Source organism: Sinocyclocheilus grahami, unplaced genomic scaffold (genome assembly GCF_001515645.1).
Source record: "Sinocyclocheilus grahami isolate Dianchi unplaced genomic scaffold, SAMN03320097.WGS_v1.1 scaffold230.1, whole genome shotgun sequence".
Taxonomy (NCBI): Eukaryota; Metazoa; Chordata; class Actinopteri; order Cypriniformes; family Cyprinidae; genus Sinocyclocheilus; species Sinocyclocheilus grahami.
In genome coordinates, this window is record NW_015505409.1 from 183,528 (window position 1) to 199,722 (window position 16,195).

Consider the following 16,195-nt stretch of genomic DNA (forward strand, 5'->3'; position numbering starts at 1 on the left):
ATAAAGCTGGGAACTGTGTAAACTACAGAATATAATGTGGGATGAGTTTAAGTTTACATATATATGAGAAATGATTTTTATGTATACCATTGACATGAAAGGGAAGAATCTTTGGTTGCTCCAGTGTGCATACACAGATGAATGGGTTAAAGGCAATACATAATGTGTAAAGTGCATTGGAGATGAAACTGGGAAGTTATATTTTTCCTGTTATGCAATATACTGCATAGTTTTATTTTTTTAAAACTATATCACCATTCCTCAGCATAAACTGTTTTCATCATACATTTATTATTTGCATCCTGTAATTGTTTTTCTGTTTTTTTTTTATGTCTGTGCTTCGATTTAGTTGTTTGAGACATTTCAAAAGTTTTATACGTTTTTTTACTTGTATTTAAGCTCTATACCTGTGAACTGTTACATTTTTTTTCTGACTGAGCTTTATTCTGATATCACTCATTTTCTATATAAAAAAATCCCTTTTCCTTCTCTGTCCACCATCATTTCAGAGTTTTGACACTTCTTGCATTCTCTTGCTTGTTAGCACATTTCAGGTGTATTAAAACAAAACGTCCACTTAGTTACAATTATAATTAATCACTCTCATTTAAAAAAAAAAAAAGCTACATTTTCCAAATTAGGCACACAGAGTCAGCAATCTCTCTCCTTATTTATCTGTCAAACCTTGCTTTCTGTACTTTGTTATTGCTGAATTCTTCCATCCGAGACCCGGACGTTTAACTCTTTTCTATTAGAGCTGTTCATTTGTCAAAGTTTGATCTATTCTTGAACTCTTCCATTTCACTTGAAATGGCTGACAGAAAAAAAAAATGTTTTTATGTCCTCAAATCTGGCTGATATGAATTCATCCTTCTCTTTTATTTGTTTGTAAATAAATTGTGATTTAGAACTAATGTATTTTCAATTCAATATTCAACCATTGTAAACAAAACAATTGCGCAGATATGAGCAGTGCTAGTCCCATGATATGTGTGTGTGTGTGTGTGGACGCGTAATAAGTGTGTTTTGGGTTTCTCGAGGCTGTATTTTTTTTACTCCTGTCCGCCCACAGCAGCAAACTGCCTCTTCTAGTTCTGAAACACAAACAGAACTGAGCCACAGAGCCAGTTCTACTTTGAACATGTTTTAATGTCTTAACCACGGAGCTCCGGTCCGGTTCGGTACCGTGCGGCGGCAGTTCTGGGCGGGTTTGATGCTGCTGGACTCGCGCTGAGGGAGGTGAGCTGGTGAGGAAGGAAATGGCGGCCGATCTTCATAAATATCCGTGATTTTAGAAAAAATAAAAGACATTTTCCTGTGACTTCGTTCGGGAGATTCGTTTCTCAGAGTCGTTGATATGTCAAGACAGTTTGGGCAAATAGTTTGAATAGTGAGAATTAATGAAACACTATAATGTGCGTCGTATGAAGAAATGTAAAGTTTTAATGGGGGTTTGCATTGAGTTTGACATTGTTTCGGTGGGTTTGGCGCGGTTTTAATGACTTAGAGGAGCTGGAGGCCCGTTAGCATGTTAGCATGCCAGCCCGTGTTTACGGAAATCAAAGTCAACATTAAAAACACAATTAAAAAACTTTCACACGTTACACGAATACATAGAGATTTTGTGTGATTAATGGAGTTTATCCAGTGTTTTATGGTTCGATTTTGCGTACAGTAATGTTTTTGACAGCAGGTGTTTGAAATATATTATTAAAGTCGTACAAATATACACACGTCCTTCACACAGACAGGCGCGCGTGAATAACCTCATTCAGTAACTGCATCATTAATCGTTATGGTTGTTACATGTGCTTGTTGTTTTTATATGCAAATATGTTTCGTTTTTTTTATGCTGCAGCGTGTGTTTTTTCAGCTGGGTCTGTTTGTCTACTGCAGTGTGGGGACACTTATAAACTCCAGAAGAAACAGAAGATGTTGACAAAATGATAGCAGCTCAGGACATTCAAACAGACTTCCATCAGTAAGTACCAGACACAAACTAACTTACTCCTTCTCCAGCCAGACACTGTCTGTGTCTCCAAACCTAACTGTTCAGCATCATGGGCGCATTTAACAAGAAGTCCAGCATCTGCTACAACTTGCTTATGTGCTTGCCTTTCCTAAAACAACACTGTGTTTGTAGGAAAACCGCAGTGAAAAAAATCTTGGAGTTTCAGCCCTGTATGCACACTAAACACATTTGACCTCTTGTTAGAGCTCTGTAAAAACCAACTATAAATGAAAACACCTGTAAAATACATACACCTGAAATACTCCACATACACAGTGCTCTAATCACTGGTGCATTTTGTTTGTTTAGGGAAGGATACTCTCGGCTCTCGGACACTGATCTTGAAGATCTCGAGGGTCGGAATGGCAAATCTGGGAAAGGAAAGGTACCTATCAGACGGTGATCTTGTAGAAAGGCATTCAGCTCTTTTATCACTCAATCAGCTTTCAAAAACACTGTTAAACAGATATGAGTAAAGCTGCGCGATTAATCACATAAAAGTGAAACTGCTATATGGTTTAGTGCGATTTGATTAAAATAAATAAATGCGTTGTGTTTCAGAGTGAAGCGTAGCATTGTTTTTTTTTTTTTCTTTTTTAACAAATCTGCAGCTCATGAGTGGTTTGCAGAAAATACTGCTCTACACAAAATCATCTCTGCATGAGCTTTCAGTTTGGGTAGCTTATAATGCGCGTTTGGGAATGCAATATGCACCAACTGTCTTTAAACCAGCTGTTGTTAACAAAAAAGAAGATTTGAGGGCTCCCTGAGGTTTTCCGCTGAAATAAAACCTTAATGGTTTAACATTTGAGAAAGAAGAAATTAAAACAGTTGTACTGTAAAATGTTATTGTTCTTAAATTAATTTTACTGTGAAATATTACAATAATAATAAAATTCCTTATTTTGTCTTTATATTGTTATTATTATATTGATATATAATCACAAAATGGCAAACCTGGAGCTTTTTTTAAAATCACGTTGTAAATTGCAATGGGAATTTTTAAATCACAGTTCGAGCCATGCAGCCTTAGAAGCTTGTTTAATTAACATTTTCTTGCTTTTTGCCATTTGTGTCTAGAAGGGGAAAAAGACCCTTGGAGACAAGTTGAAGGGGTCAGAGGTGAGAGGTCGGGTAAATGGCCACCATCAGGAGAACGACATGGAGAATCTCAGTTTGTTTGAGATTGTCAAATTGGGCAAGAGTGCCACACAGGTACCAGCATACACACGAACAACTTCAGATACATGCTGATCTGTTAGACTGTATTCATTCACAGACATACACGCTCTCTGTCTCAAAGTGCTCGGATGTATCATCAGAGTAAATCAGCAGTTTGTGTGGTTGGTTATTATATCCAGGTCTAACTGCAGTGAATGCTTTCTGTGTAGGCTGTGTGTGTAGGAAAGAAGGTTTAACTGAGCGAGTGTGTGTGTTTACTTTGTGTGTCTCTCTCTGTAGTCAGTGGTTGATGACTGGATTGAGTCCTATAAAACGGAGAGAGACTCTGCCGTGCTGGAACTCATCAACTTCTTTATCCACTGTTCTGGGTGTAAAGGTGTGTGTTCTCTAGGTGTAAATAAGTTTACATAATTCAATCTTATATTTTGTCTTATTGAATGTGTATGCTTGTTATAGGTGCGGTGAGCTTCGAGATGTTTCGGCACATGCAGAATTCTGAGATCATCAGGAAAATGACGGAAGAGTTTGATGAGGTTTGTTAATCTGTTTGTACCACAGACGTTTCCATGGGTAGAATCTATGATGGGATGGAGGAGATTAGATACTGTAAATCTATATGGAAAAAGTGTGTGTGTTCAGGACAGTGGCGATTATCCGCTGGCAATGGCAGGTCCGCTGTGGAAGAAGTTTAAATTAAGCTTGTGTGAGTTCATCGCGGTCCTGGTCCGACAGTGCCAGTACAGCATAATCTATGATGAGTACATGATGGACATGGTCATCTCTCTCCTCACCGGCCTGTCAGACTCACAGGTCAGAGCGTTCAGACACACCAGTACCCTGGCAGGTGGGTGACTTTGGGCTAGGTACTGTGCAGTGTTCAGAATAACATACTACAACATAGGGGTGGGCGATATGACCAAAATCTTATATCACGATATGAGTAATTTTATTTCACGGTAACAATATATATCATGATTAGGGTTGAAGACTGGAAACTTTCCATGGGAATTAAAGGGAATATATGGGAATTAATGGGAATAAACTGGAAATTTGCTAAATTGCAGGAACTGGAAACTTAAATGCTGTTGAATAACCAGATTTAATGCAATTTCAGTTTAATTTCTACCCTAAACAAACACTGCTCAATCACATGCACGCATAAAGTGAAGTGACATGTGGCCAAGTATGGTTACCCATACTAGGAATTAGTGCTCTCTATTCAACCCATCCTAAGTGCACACACACAGCAGTGAACACACACAAACCGTGAACACACACCCGGAGCAGTGGGCAGCCATTTATGCTGCGGCGCCCGGGGAGCAGTTGGGGGTTCGGTGCTTTGCTCAAGGGCACCTCAGTCGTGGTATTGAAGGTGGGAGAGAGCGCTGGTTATTCACTCCCCCCACCTACAATCCCTGCCGGTACGAGACTCGAACCCACAACCTTTAGGTTACGAGTCCGACCCTCTAACCATTAGGCCACAACTTCCCCATCACACTGCTTACTGCAGGGCTGTTGAGGCCACACCCCCTACATGCACTGTGCTTTCCTACATAACATGAACAGATCATTTCTTAAATCGTGCACACAAAATATCAAAATGTCTATCTTGGTAAGTATTCATGTAAATTACATGAATATTACAAAAAATTATGTTTAAAACTTCATTGTGCTGTGTGTAATATACTGTGTAACTAAAATAGGCTATACCATTGTAAAAACAAATACACTGACTGAACAAACATTTAGGTGAGATAATAATAAAACAGAAGTCTAAAAATGACCCTTCCCCACACCCAATCCCCTAGTCACCTAAGAGGGGGATTCCCCTCCATTTTCTCTGAAGCCACACTTGCTGCATTTGAGCCCAAAGACTACATCTAAGTTTTGATATTCTAAATATATTTGACCTATGGGATTCAAGTTTAACTAGTAAGTGCCAAAAAGTGTTTATACAGTAGCTAGCTAGCCAGTAAATCAAGATATGAAAAATCTAAGCGAGTTAGCACTATTTCATTGACAGTTTATGAGGTATGTGCTAGCTAGCTCAAGCTGTGATGCTCTTTCTGCAATTCAGTTTTCTGTTATCATACAGAAGTACAGTACTGGTCAAAAGTTTGGACATTTTTAATGTTTTTAAACATTGCATGTCTTTTGGCCATCAAGGCTTCATTTATTTAATCAAAAATGCAGAACAAAACAGTAATATTGGGCAGTATTACCGGTATTACAATTTAAAATAATGGTTTTCTGTTTTAATATACTTTAAAACAATCTATATCTGTGATGCAAAGCTGAATTTTACATCATTACTCCAGTCTTCAGTGTCACATGATTCTTCAGAAATCATTGTGCTGCTTATATACTTTTTTTATTACCTGTTATTCTTTTTTCAGGATTCTTTGAAAACAAAACAAAAACAACAGCATTTATTTAAATTAGAAATCCTTTTTTATCAGTACACTACCATTTAAAAGTTTGGGGTCAGTATCTTTTCTCTTTTTAAAAAAAAATTAATTAATACTTTTATTCAATAGTAAAGTAGTAAAGTAAAGACTTATATTGTTAGAAAACATTTCTATTTGGAATGAACACTGTTCATAAGTTTTTATTTATCAATAAATCCTGAAAAATATCATCACAGATGATCATCACATCATGTGAGACTATGATCAAACAAAATGTTTATATTTGTTTTGTATATGATACAGTTTTATAAATTTCCCCAAATTTCCAATTAATTCCCAAAAATTCCCATAAATTCCCAGTAAGCTTCAAACTTGGAATATTTCCAAAATTCCCCAGACGAAGTTCCCATGGAAAGTTTCCGGAAATTTACCAGAAATTGTCCGCCCCTTTGCAACCCTAATCATGATATAGTTAAACAAGGTCTTTATGATATCAAAATTTTTGATACCATAGAGATTTCATAATTCTTGTCACCAGGCTAATACTAGCCTAAATTATAAATAAATAAGAAATAAGCTACATTCATTGTATAAAGTAATCAAATGTATAAAAACACTGCATATTCTGCACAGTGTAAATTAAATATATATTTCTTATTATTAAAGTTACAAAAGTGATTTAGACAAGAGCAGTGAGAGATTTTCTCTTTTGTTGTTTGACAGCAGCTCATGGATCAGACAGCAGGAATATTAGACTGCTGTCACTTTAAGAGCTGCCCAGATCCAATATACTACTACACATGTGTTTTCTTTCTCAGCTGTTTGCTTTCACTTAAGACCTAAATTACTGTGCTTACGAGGATACTTGCAAAAATGGGCATTTTGAAACATACATTGTGTGTATTTAACCTCTAACTTAACTGTCTTCACGTGCGCGTGCCTCTCTGATAGTGCTCAGAAACAGTCTCTCAGACAGCACGCACATACACCTAAATGAGCTTTCTTTCGCTGCTGATTGCGCTTTCAGCGGCTTAAAATCACTTGTTTTAAACTGCAATGCTTAAAAACATATGCAAACGATACGTTTTCATGACCATGTAGCACAGCAATGCCATGTAAGTGACCGCGATAAAGATGATATTTGAAAACGATTAATCTTGCCAACCGGTGTATCGTCCACCCCTACTACCACACTACTTCTACTGCATAAACATATTGTTGTGTCATGAATTTTGTCATGCAGTTTTCCATCAGTGTGTTTTTATTGATAAAGGTATGAATTATACACTGACCTTTTCTTCCACTGTATTTCAGCCATGAAACTAATGACCGCTTTGGTGAATGTTGCTCTGAATTTGAGCATTAATTTGGACAACACACAAAGACAATATGAGACAGAACGCAACAAGAGTATTGGGAAACGAGCCAATGAACGCCTGGAGCTCCTGCTGCAAAAACGCAAGGAGGTGATACACACACAAATGTGCACAAACATACATATATATATACTCAAAAACCTTGATTCAACATGTCCTTTTGTAATTATTAGCTCCAGGAAAACCAGGATGAGATTGAGAACATGATGAATGCCATTTTTAAAGGAGTATTCATCCACCGATACAGGTAAGCAAACATCCCAATATTTGACTGATTCAATAAATTCATATTTTAAAATGATCCAGGAGCTGCTTTTTCTCTTGTATTTGTGTGCAGGGATGTGATTGCTGAGATCAGGGTTGTCTGCATTGAAGAGATTGGTATGTGGATGAAGATGTACAGTGAGGCTTTTCTTAATGACAGTTACCTGAAGTACGTGGGCTGGACCATGTATGATAAGGTATCACAAACACAATCACACAGATTGGTTGTTATATACAAGTCAAACCTACCACATCTCACATCTCATCCATTTACATAATTTTTCATTCCCCAGCAAGGTGAGGTTCGTCTGAAGTGTCTTACTGCTCTTCAGGGTTTGTATTATAACAGAGAACTCAATGCCAGACTGGAACTCTTCACCAGCCGCTTCAAGGTGAGTCTTTTACCTGGACTCTTGCTATGGCAACACCGTCTATAAGCGTGGATTCCTATTTATCACTGAAAAATGTATTTTCCGACCGACAGTTCTCGTTCTTTGTCTCTGTAGGATCGAATTGTGTCCATGACTCTGGATAAGGAATATGATGTTGCTGTTCAGGCCATTAAGTTGCTGACGCTGGTCCTGCAGTGAGTTCAGCATTCAGTCTTTTCATTCATTTCTTTTCTTTTAGAGGTGTCCTTTTACTATGTGATTGTGTTTGTTTGTGCACACAGGAGTAATGACGAGGTTTTGATGGCAGAAGACTGTGAGAGTGTCTATCACTTGGTTTACTCCGCCCACCGACCGGTTGCCGTGGCAGCAGGGGAGTTTCTCTACAAAAAGTAAATGTCACACTTTTTTGTATCATGGCAAGTCTGTGCTTCATTAAATACCAGTGTAATTAAACACATTTGCGACATTACTACTTATCCATAATGCATCTGATACTCACCATGACTGACTGATTCCCCTTAAGACTGTGCATGTATGCTGGTGCTGTGTTCCCAGGTTATTCAGTCATCATGGTCCAGAGGATGAGGGGCGGCCCAGGAGAGGCAGACAGTGTTTGAATGCTAACCTCATCAGAACGACTGTCTTGTTCTTTCTTGAGAGTGAGGTGTGCTTGATGTGCTCAGCGTGCTATGTCACTTCTTAATGTCTCGTTATAGAAATATTTTGACTGAGCAGGTCCTAGTATTTCACGTGTCTATTTTCCTTCTCTGAGATTCCAGCGCATTCTGTGAGAACAAATTGTGACACAGGCAGTTAGATTATTTTAAAAAGTAGGGAAAATAAGAATTTAGTCTAATTTATTCCTCTGAATGGAATAGTAACTGAACAAACTGTGAGACAGTAGGTTGGCTTTTTAAGATATCATGAAAGTTTGTGTGTTTTAGCTGCATGAGCACGGTGCCTACCTGGTGGACAGCTTGTGGGATTGTGCGTCAGAGCTGCTGAAGGACTGGGAGAGTATGATCAGCCTGCTGCTGGATGAACCTTACCCTGGAGAGGAGGGTACATGGCTATCAGTTTTTTGTGTCAGGATCAAAATTTGGCTAAAAATCATTCTTGCCTGAACTACTTAAACACCATGATTTGTGCGTTTCAGCTCTCACTGATGCACAGGAAGCTGCTCTGATTGAGATCATGCTTTGTGCTGTCAGACAGACTTGTGAGTGTCACCCACCCATCGGACGAGGCCCTGGCAAAAGGGTGAGACACACGCGCACACACACAATCAACATTTTGGTTTTGCCATATTAGTGAGGATGTCTCATAGATGCAAACGTTTTTTACATGGAGGTAATATTTTTTTAAGCTCTTGGCCCTGAACCTAATCCAAAAAGTTAGTACTGGATAAAATTTTGGCATGAAATAAAAATTCATCCTATCTATTTTCGAAATCTGTTATTGATCTTATGGTGAATGACTTGTCCATGCATGTGGTTCATTTAAAGGGGTCCTATTATGCTCTTTTACAAAGTCTTGATTTTGTTTTGGGGGTGTACTAGAACATGCTCTCATTCTTGGTGGTTTGAAAAACGCATTATTTTTCACATAATTTACATGATTAAAATACCTTTCTCCCCATCCTGGCACAAACGGCTCGATTAGTTCCGGCTTTGATGAAGGTCCGCCTTCCGAAAAACAAAATGTGTTGTGATTGGTTAGCTGTCCCAGTGCGTTGTGATTGGCGAACAGCTAAGACGGTGTTTCAGTACTGCCCCGCCCCTTGCTCCGTCTTTCAACAAAAGCTTTTTGGCGAATCCGGCAGGCATTGTACTCCCTCATGTTGTGGAAGCTGTCCTCAGTAAAATGCGCAGCACACAATAGCAAATTGGGGTTATGATGCTCGGGGACAGAGTTAAAAAATAAATTGCAACCACTGTTTCCTGACATCATCCGCTTTTGGAGGCCCAAACAAAGACGTTTTGGGCACGGAGGGGAAAAAAACAGCATTTCAGGCGGTTGTGCAACGGACGAGAAGCGCAGCGTCGCGTCGTGCCGCCTCTTTAAAATTCAAATACATTATTTTCTATGAGTGTAGGCACACCGGTGGCGCCGTTCGGCGTCTGTCTGTGGCGCCCAGCTAGTGTACTTGTAAGAATTGTTTTAGAAATGCCGAAAATTTGAAGCTACAGCACAGCAGCTCTTCTTCTTCGTTTTCTCTGATGCACTAACTCTGCAGCAGCAAGTCAAGTCACTTTTATTTATATAGTGCTTTTAACAATACAGATTGTGTCAAAGCAACTGAACAGCATTAATTAGGAAAATAGTGTGTCAATAATGCAAAATGACAATCGTAAACACATTACTGTTGTACCATGGCGCAGTACGTTTTTCTCTAACCTTTTTTGACGAAGAAGCACTTCTTCTTCGTCGTCTCGTCTGATGCACTCACTCAACAAAGCTTTCTAACCACAACCTCGCCCCTCCCTTGAATTTCTGTAGGCGGGAATTATTTTTTATGATATTCTAATGAGCCGCTTTGTGATATCACAAAGCCCGGAAACCAACGCTGTAGTCCAAACGAGCCGTTCGTTGTAGTTTTTGAAAAGGGATTTTTTTTAAACTAAATATCTCCCTTTGGAGTGGACTTTGAGATTTGTAACTTTCTAGATCTTTTTTATGCCCAAACATACACACTGACTAAAATTAAAAAAGTGAAAAAGCATAATAGGACCCCTTTAAATCATTTTTTTCTTGCGTTTTTCTGGTGACGTATGCTGGACTTCTCTAATCATTTAGTCCACTTAAACCATGCATGTTTCGTACACTTGGCTAAATGGTCACATTCAGATCTGCCTCCATCCACCTGATGGATAGAACCAAGTCCCTGTTCTATATTGATTCTTTTTCGATAATCTGTTCCGATCACTCTGATGTACATCATAATATGGAAGAAACCTGTTGCTATTTCTTTCATTACAACTCTGAAGCAAACATTTTTGGCCGATTGTTCTTTGCAAATAGAGAGGACCACTTATGTTGTCACATGTTTTTCTTTTGGCATTTTTACTTTATTTGTGAAGACATTTTCAAAACTTTGCTTATCACAAAACCGTAGCCAAACGTAAACATAACTCATGCACACAAATATTTTCAATCCAGAAAATCATGTCAATCATGTTAAAGGAAATAAATCAAATAATTTTCTAAACCACCCATAAAAATTGTGTCATTATTTCCTCATTTTCATGTTGCTTTAAATGTGTATGCTGTTTCTTATTCTGACACAGGTTCTAACCGCTAAAGAAAAGAAAACTCAGCTGGATGATCGAACAAAGATCACAGAAACATTTGCTGTGGCTCTGCCTCTGTTACTGGCTAAAGTGAGTGATTCTGTGCCTTTCCAGATGTGTTTAATGCATCAGTTGAATAACAACCAAATTTAAATTATGTAAATGTAAATATCACTTAAATTGCAGTCATTAATCCTCAACACTGTGTGTCTTTTTGGGATTGCAAGAAAAATTTCATTGCAATATTGTTTGGCTTTTTGGGGATAAAGCAGTGGCCCACAACTCACTGCATACAGATATTCCAAATAAGTGATTGTAATCTGAATAAGGATGGAAACCAAGTGATTTCTGAAAAAACTCTTTCAAACTTCTTTCTCTCTCTCTTTCTCAGTATTCAGTGGACCCAGACAAGGTCACTAATCTGTTGCAGTTTCCTCAGTATTTTGATCTAGAGATCTACACAACTGGTCGGCTGGAGAAGGTAATTATTCACATACAAAAAAAAAAAAAGTACCACATAGTACACAAAATGATGTGCGTATAAAATAAGTCACTTTTATCATGAAGAAAGTTTACAATAGTAGTAACATATTTTTTAATCAATACACAAAGTCAAGAAAGGATAGATAGTTAATGTTTTGTTGTAGTAGTTCTATTAGTAATTCTTGCACTGATGTCCTGCAGCATCTGGATGCTTTGCTGCGCCAGGTCCGTGATGTGGTGGAGAAGCACACAGACACAGATGTATTAGAGGCATGTTCCATGACATTCCATGCACTGTGCAATGAGGAATTCACCATCTATAACCGTGTAGATATTGTCCGCAGCCAGATGATTGATGAACAGATTGACAAGTTCCACCGTCTGTTGGAGGATGTCCTGCAGGAGGTGTGTGTGGAAATTTTCTCTGTAACTGTTCTTTGTGATTTCACCAGTTTCAACTTTAACGGTTTTGTTTCTTTAAGGGAGAGGAGCCTGATGAAGATGATGCCTATCACGTTTTGTCAACACTCAAGAGAATCACAGCCTTCCACAAGTAAGAACACACTTTTCGCTAAAACTGAGAAATTCCAAAAGTCCTAAAACAGATTTAAAAAAAACATTTTGGAGTTAAATAAATACATCTGTACATGTTTTGTGAGGTTCACATTCATAGACCAGTGGACTTTCTTCATCATAACACGTGTGTGTGTGTGTGCCTGTGATTGTGCTCCTTGCAGTGCCCATGACCTCACTAAATGGGACCTTTTCACCTGCAACTACAAACTTTTGAACTCTGGCCTGCAAAACGGAGATATGCCTGAGCAGGTACTGACTACTGATCCAGGGGCTCAACTCATTTTAGTTCACTGGCCGGGTTGCATGCCTTATACATGCTCTTCTGCAGTGAAATGTTGTTCTGAACCAACTAGGCTTGCCACGATAGACGGTGCTGACGGTGATACCGTTGTTAAGCTGCAACACCGGTTACGTCACTTGCCCACCGCGGCACCGACCCCCACCGTCGTTTAGATTTTTTTATAGTAATAAAAATAATTTAGTTCAGTAAAAGAACAGTCACTACAATTAAAAACTGAACGCGGCTGCTCAATGCTACATGCCGAATGACAGTCGCGTCACAGATCAGATTTAATTTGTCCAGTGAGGAGAGTGAGTCGAGTTGACTGACAAGAAGAGTGAGGTGAGACAGACAAGACGATCGCGGATGATTTGGTTTCGAAACGAAATGCAAAAGCGCCTGTTTTGCAGTATTTTGGATTTTGAAAAGCCTGTTGATTTTTGCCGTTTATCTAGGTGATTTTGGAAGTTTTTTAAACATTAGTTTCTTATTTAATTGGTTCCACAGTGTTTTCTGATTTTTACTTTATTTAAACTAATTTATTTATTTTATTTGGCATCAAGGTGTATGCCGTGCCTCCAAGCTTTCTTATTCGTTTTGTTAATAAACTTTCTACATTTCTTATTTATTTGGTTGTATATTATACATGTTTACTTATTTCCAGTTTTGTATAGGCTACCTACTTAAACCTTATGTAAGTTATTTGTTATTTTATATTAGGCATAGCCTGCCCTATAGCATGGTGTATTTTTATTTGTTTTGTTAATAAAAGTTCTGTTTTATATATAGCCTAAAGTGAGTTTGACGTTGTATTTTGTTGTTGCATTCAATCAATTGATGCCAAATTGCCGCTAATTTGAACGTGAAAGTAAAATGCGCACTGTGCTTTTAAGCTATTTAAAAATGAAGGAAAGCGAGGAAAAGAGGGAAAATTCAAACGAACTAAAAACTAACAATTGCTTTATGCCGAATTGCCGCTATTTGAAAGTGAAAGTAAAATGTGCACGCCACTTTTGCAAGCTATTTAAAAGCGAAGGAAAGCGAAGAAAAGAGGGAACACCCCTGCCCCCATGGTGATACCGGTGTTATTGGCGTTGTCAAATGTCGATTAACCGGTGGAAAAATTTCCTCACCGTCACAACCCTAGAAACTTAATGACCAGTAATGGCATAAAATGGAGCACATTGCTTTTACAATTTTTGTTCCCCAGATGCATTTAGAGGACATTTACTTACATAAATTCATAATTAAGGAATATTAATCAAGCAACAATGTTTTTAAGAAGAAGAAAAAAACTATTCAGTGATCTTGACTGGATAAGAGAACATTAACACAAAGTTAGACCTGCAAAACAATGTAACAGACCGCATCAAATCAATTTTTTGTATTAATATAATATTCAGTTTTTAGCTAGCAGTACAGATAAGCCCCTTAAATTAAAACTAATTGTCAATGAATTCAATTCTTTTTTTTTTCTTTTCTAAAAGCAGGCCCTACTACACTTCTCTACAGGCCATATTTGGTCTGTGGGCCATGTGTTTGATTATATTGTTTTGTTTTGCCTTTATAGATCGTGGCTCATGCACTCCAGTGCACTCACTATGTCATACTCTGGCACTTGGCTAGGGTCTCGGAGGGCAGTGCCAGTAAGGTACAACACACACATACATTGCCAGACCTGTGTTGAGACTGTCATTTGTGAGCGTTTAGTCACACTCTCGTCCTGTTTCAGGATGATATGGTGCTATTGAGGAGACAAGTGAGAGCCTTCTGTATGATGTGTCAGAGATACCTGAATAGCATCAGCACTGTTGTCAAAGAACAGGTGAGTCTGACCTGCCACACCAAGCCCCTACATCCTTTCATGTATAGGGGATTCTGGGAAAATGAACTGTGTGTTATTGTGTGTTGCAGGCCTTCACCATTCTCTGCGATGCACTCCTGATCTTCAGTTATCAGATTGTAGCATCAGGGCGGGAAGCTTTAGAGCCATTGGTGTTCAGTCCAGATGCATCCTTACAGAGCGAACTACTCAACTTCATCCATGATCACGTGTTTGTTGACCAGGACGAGGACAGCAGCACAGGTAAATGACAAATAGGACAGAAGACTGCTCTGATTCACTTTAAGGTGGCAGTGAGGAACACTACTGTGTGAATTTGAGTGTATAACAGCAAGTATGCAGTCTATGCTCCAGATACGAGATCAGCTGTTGACTTATGTGTAGTTGTGTAATTTGTACACACCTAATAGCACAAAATTAATTTTTCAGCAGCCTGACATAGCAATATGGCTCATCAAAGGGTTTGAGTTTGGAGTGGGACTGCTGTTTTATCAAACACTATGAATTTGATACATATGGATTTGTTTTATGATGCCTTAGTTACCTTTTTAGACTTTCTAAATTTTGGTTACCTGGACTTTCAGTGGAGGGACAGAAGCCGCTCAGGTTTCATTTAAAACATCTTAATTTGTGTTTTGAAAATTAACCAAAATCTTATGGGTTTGAAATGATATGAGGGTGAGAAAATTGACAGAATTTTTATTTTTGGGTGAACTATCCCTTTAAGAAACCTCTTAGGAAACAATGCTGCTGTTGGAACAGAAATGAGATGCTGCACCTTTTATGATGAGAAGTAATCTATTAAATAAAAAAATTGTGAAAAACTTACACTACCAGTCAAAAGTTTGGTCATTAAATTACTTTCTTTTTTTAACAGTATATTATTATTACAGTTATTATCATTATTATATTCTGCACAATTGTTGACTGCTTTTTTTTTGCTATCCAGTCAAATTAATTCAATTCATTTTTGGTTGTGTTTTGCAGATGACGAGGCTGGTAAGATTGAGGCGCTCCACAGACGCAGGAATTTACTGGCCGCCTTCTGCAAATTAATCATCTACAATGTGGTAGAGATGAAGACAGGAGCAGATATCTTCAAACAATACATGAGAGTGAGTCTCATTTATGTTGTAACATTGCTCTGTGTTTGTTACTTGATGCTTACATTGACTCCTTGTCTCTGTCTGTGTGTAGTACTATAATGATTACGGTGATATCATTAAGGAGACCATGAGTAAAGCACGTCAGATCGACAAGATTCAGTGTGCCAAGACTCTGATCCTCAGCTTGCAGCAGGTGAAGCAACACTTCTCTCCATACTCAGACCAGCTCTCCCAGCTACACTGAATAACAGAAGTGTGATGTTTGTGTTTCAGCTGTTTAATGAGATGCTGAACGATCTGGGCTGTAACTTCGATCGGTCTGCTTCAGCATTCTTTGGGATTAAAGAACTGGCCCGACGCTTCTCACTCACGTTTGGACTCGATCAAATCAAAACCAGAGAGGCCATTGCAATGCTCCACAAGTAAGAACATTTAAACACCGTTGCTGTAAAGTCCCAGCTGTGTTCTGGTTCTTGATCTCGAATCGTTGGATGGGAGCTCCAGCCACTTATGTATTTAAAACCATCATATCAGAATTGAATTCTGGCACCAGCATTAAAATTAGAACCATTTCAGTGGAAAAGGGGCAAATATATGTCTTTGAGACAGTCACAGAGTGTGTGTTTTCTGTGTTTAGGGATGGAATAGAATTTACATTTAAAGAACCCAGTCCACAGGGGGAGGGCGGCCCTCCTCTCAACCTTGCATTCCTTGACATCCTCAGTGAGTTTTCTTCCAAACTACTGAGGCAGGACAAGAAGACTGTGTAAGACACTCACATTGAGAATCCCTGCTGTCTCAGATCCCTCAGAGACCCAAGTATTTATATTCATGATGCAGTATTTTTAGTAAGCCATTAGTTGTAAAAACCATTTCATTTAGGCACTATTTGCATTGTAATATGGTGTAATATGGATAAAGGTTGCAAAACACTGGCCATTTTGCTAAATCCCCCCCCCCCCCCCCTCACCCTATTTTTTTTTA

At 38.5% G+C, this 16,195-nt stretch overlaps 1 protein-coding gene across 7 annotated transcripts in view; it reads left to right on the plus strand.

Annotated features, from left to right (window-relative positions):
* Positions 1-1,015: 1,015 nt before the first annotated feature.
* stag2a (STAG2 cohesin complex component a) overlaps positions 1,016-16,195 on the plus strand; it is a 19,261-nt gene continuing 4,081 nt past the window's right edge. The window contains exons 1-28 of one of the 7 annotated variants that reach the window (XM_016288189.1): positions 1,016-1,415; positions 1,897-1,981; positions 2,321-2,396; positions 3,092-3,226; positions 3,473-3,569; positions 3,650-3,726; positions 3,833-4,037; positions 6,916-7,067; positions 7,151-7,224; positions 7,315-7,438; positions 7,535-7,633; positions 7,748-7,827; positions 7,915-8,022; positions 8,189-8,297; positions 8,578-8,695; positions 8,790-8,893; positions 10,921-11,013; positions 11,315-11,404; positions 11,608-11,811; positions 11,889-11,959; positions 12,144-12,231; positions 13,833-13,913; positions 13,995-14,087; positions 14,177-14,348; positions 15,093-15,220; positions 15,303-15,404; positions 15,485-15,633; positions 15,849-15,977. In XM_016288189.1, coding sequence (XP_016143675.1) covers positions 1,944-1,981; positions 2,321-2,396; positions 3,092-3,226; positions 3,473-3,569; positions 3,650-3,726; positions 3,833-4,037; positions 6,916-7,067; positions 7,151-7,224; positions 7,315-7,438; positions 7,535-7,633; positions 7,748-7,827; positions 7,915-8,022; positions 8,189-8,297; positions 8,578-8,695; positions 8,790-8,893; positions 10,921-11,013; positions 11,315-11,404; positions 11,608-11,811; positions 11,889-11,959; positions 12,144-12,231; positions 13,833-13,913; positions 13,995-14,087; positions 14,177-14,348; positions 15,093-15,220; positions 15,303-15,404; positions 15,485-15,633; positions 15,849-15,977 — 2,996 coding nt within the window. In that variant the 5' untranslated portion in view covers positions 1,016-1,415; positions 1,897-1,943. Of the gene's footprint in view, positions 1,416-1,873; positions 1,982-2,320; positions 2,397-3,091; positions 3,227-3,472; positions 3,570-3,649; positions 3,727-3,832; positions 4,038-6,915; positions 7,068-7,150; positions 7,225-7,314; positions 7,439-7,534; positions 7,634-7,747; positions 7,828-7,914; positions 8,023-8,188; positions 8,298-8,577; positions 8,696-8,789; positions 8,894-10,920; positions 11,014-11,314; positions 11,405-11,607; positions 11,812-11,888; positions 11,960-12,143; positions 12,232-13,832; positions 13,914-13,994; positions 14,088-14,176; positions 14,349-15,092; positions 15,221-15,302; positions 15,405-15,484; positions 15,634-15,848; positions 15,978-16,195 lie in introns of those variants that run through there. The other 6 variants (XM_016288188.1, XM_016288190.1, XM_016288187.1 and 3 more) reach the window with 6 other exon arrangements.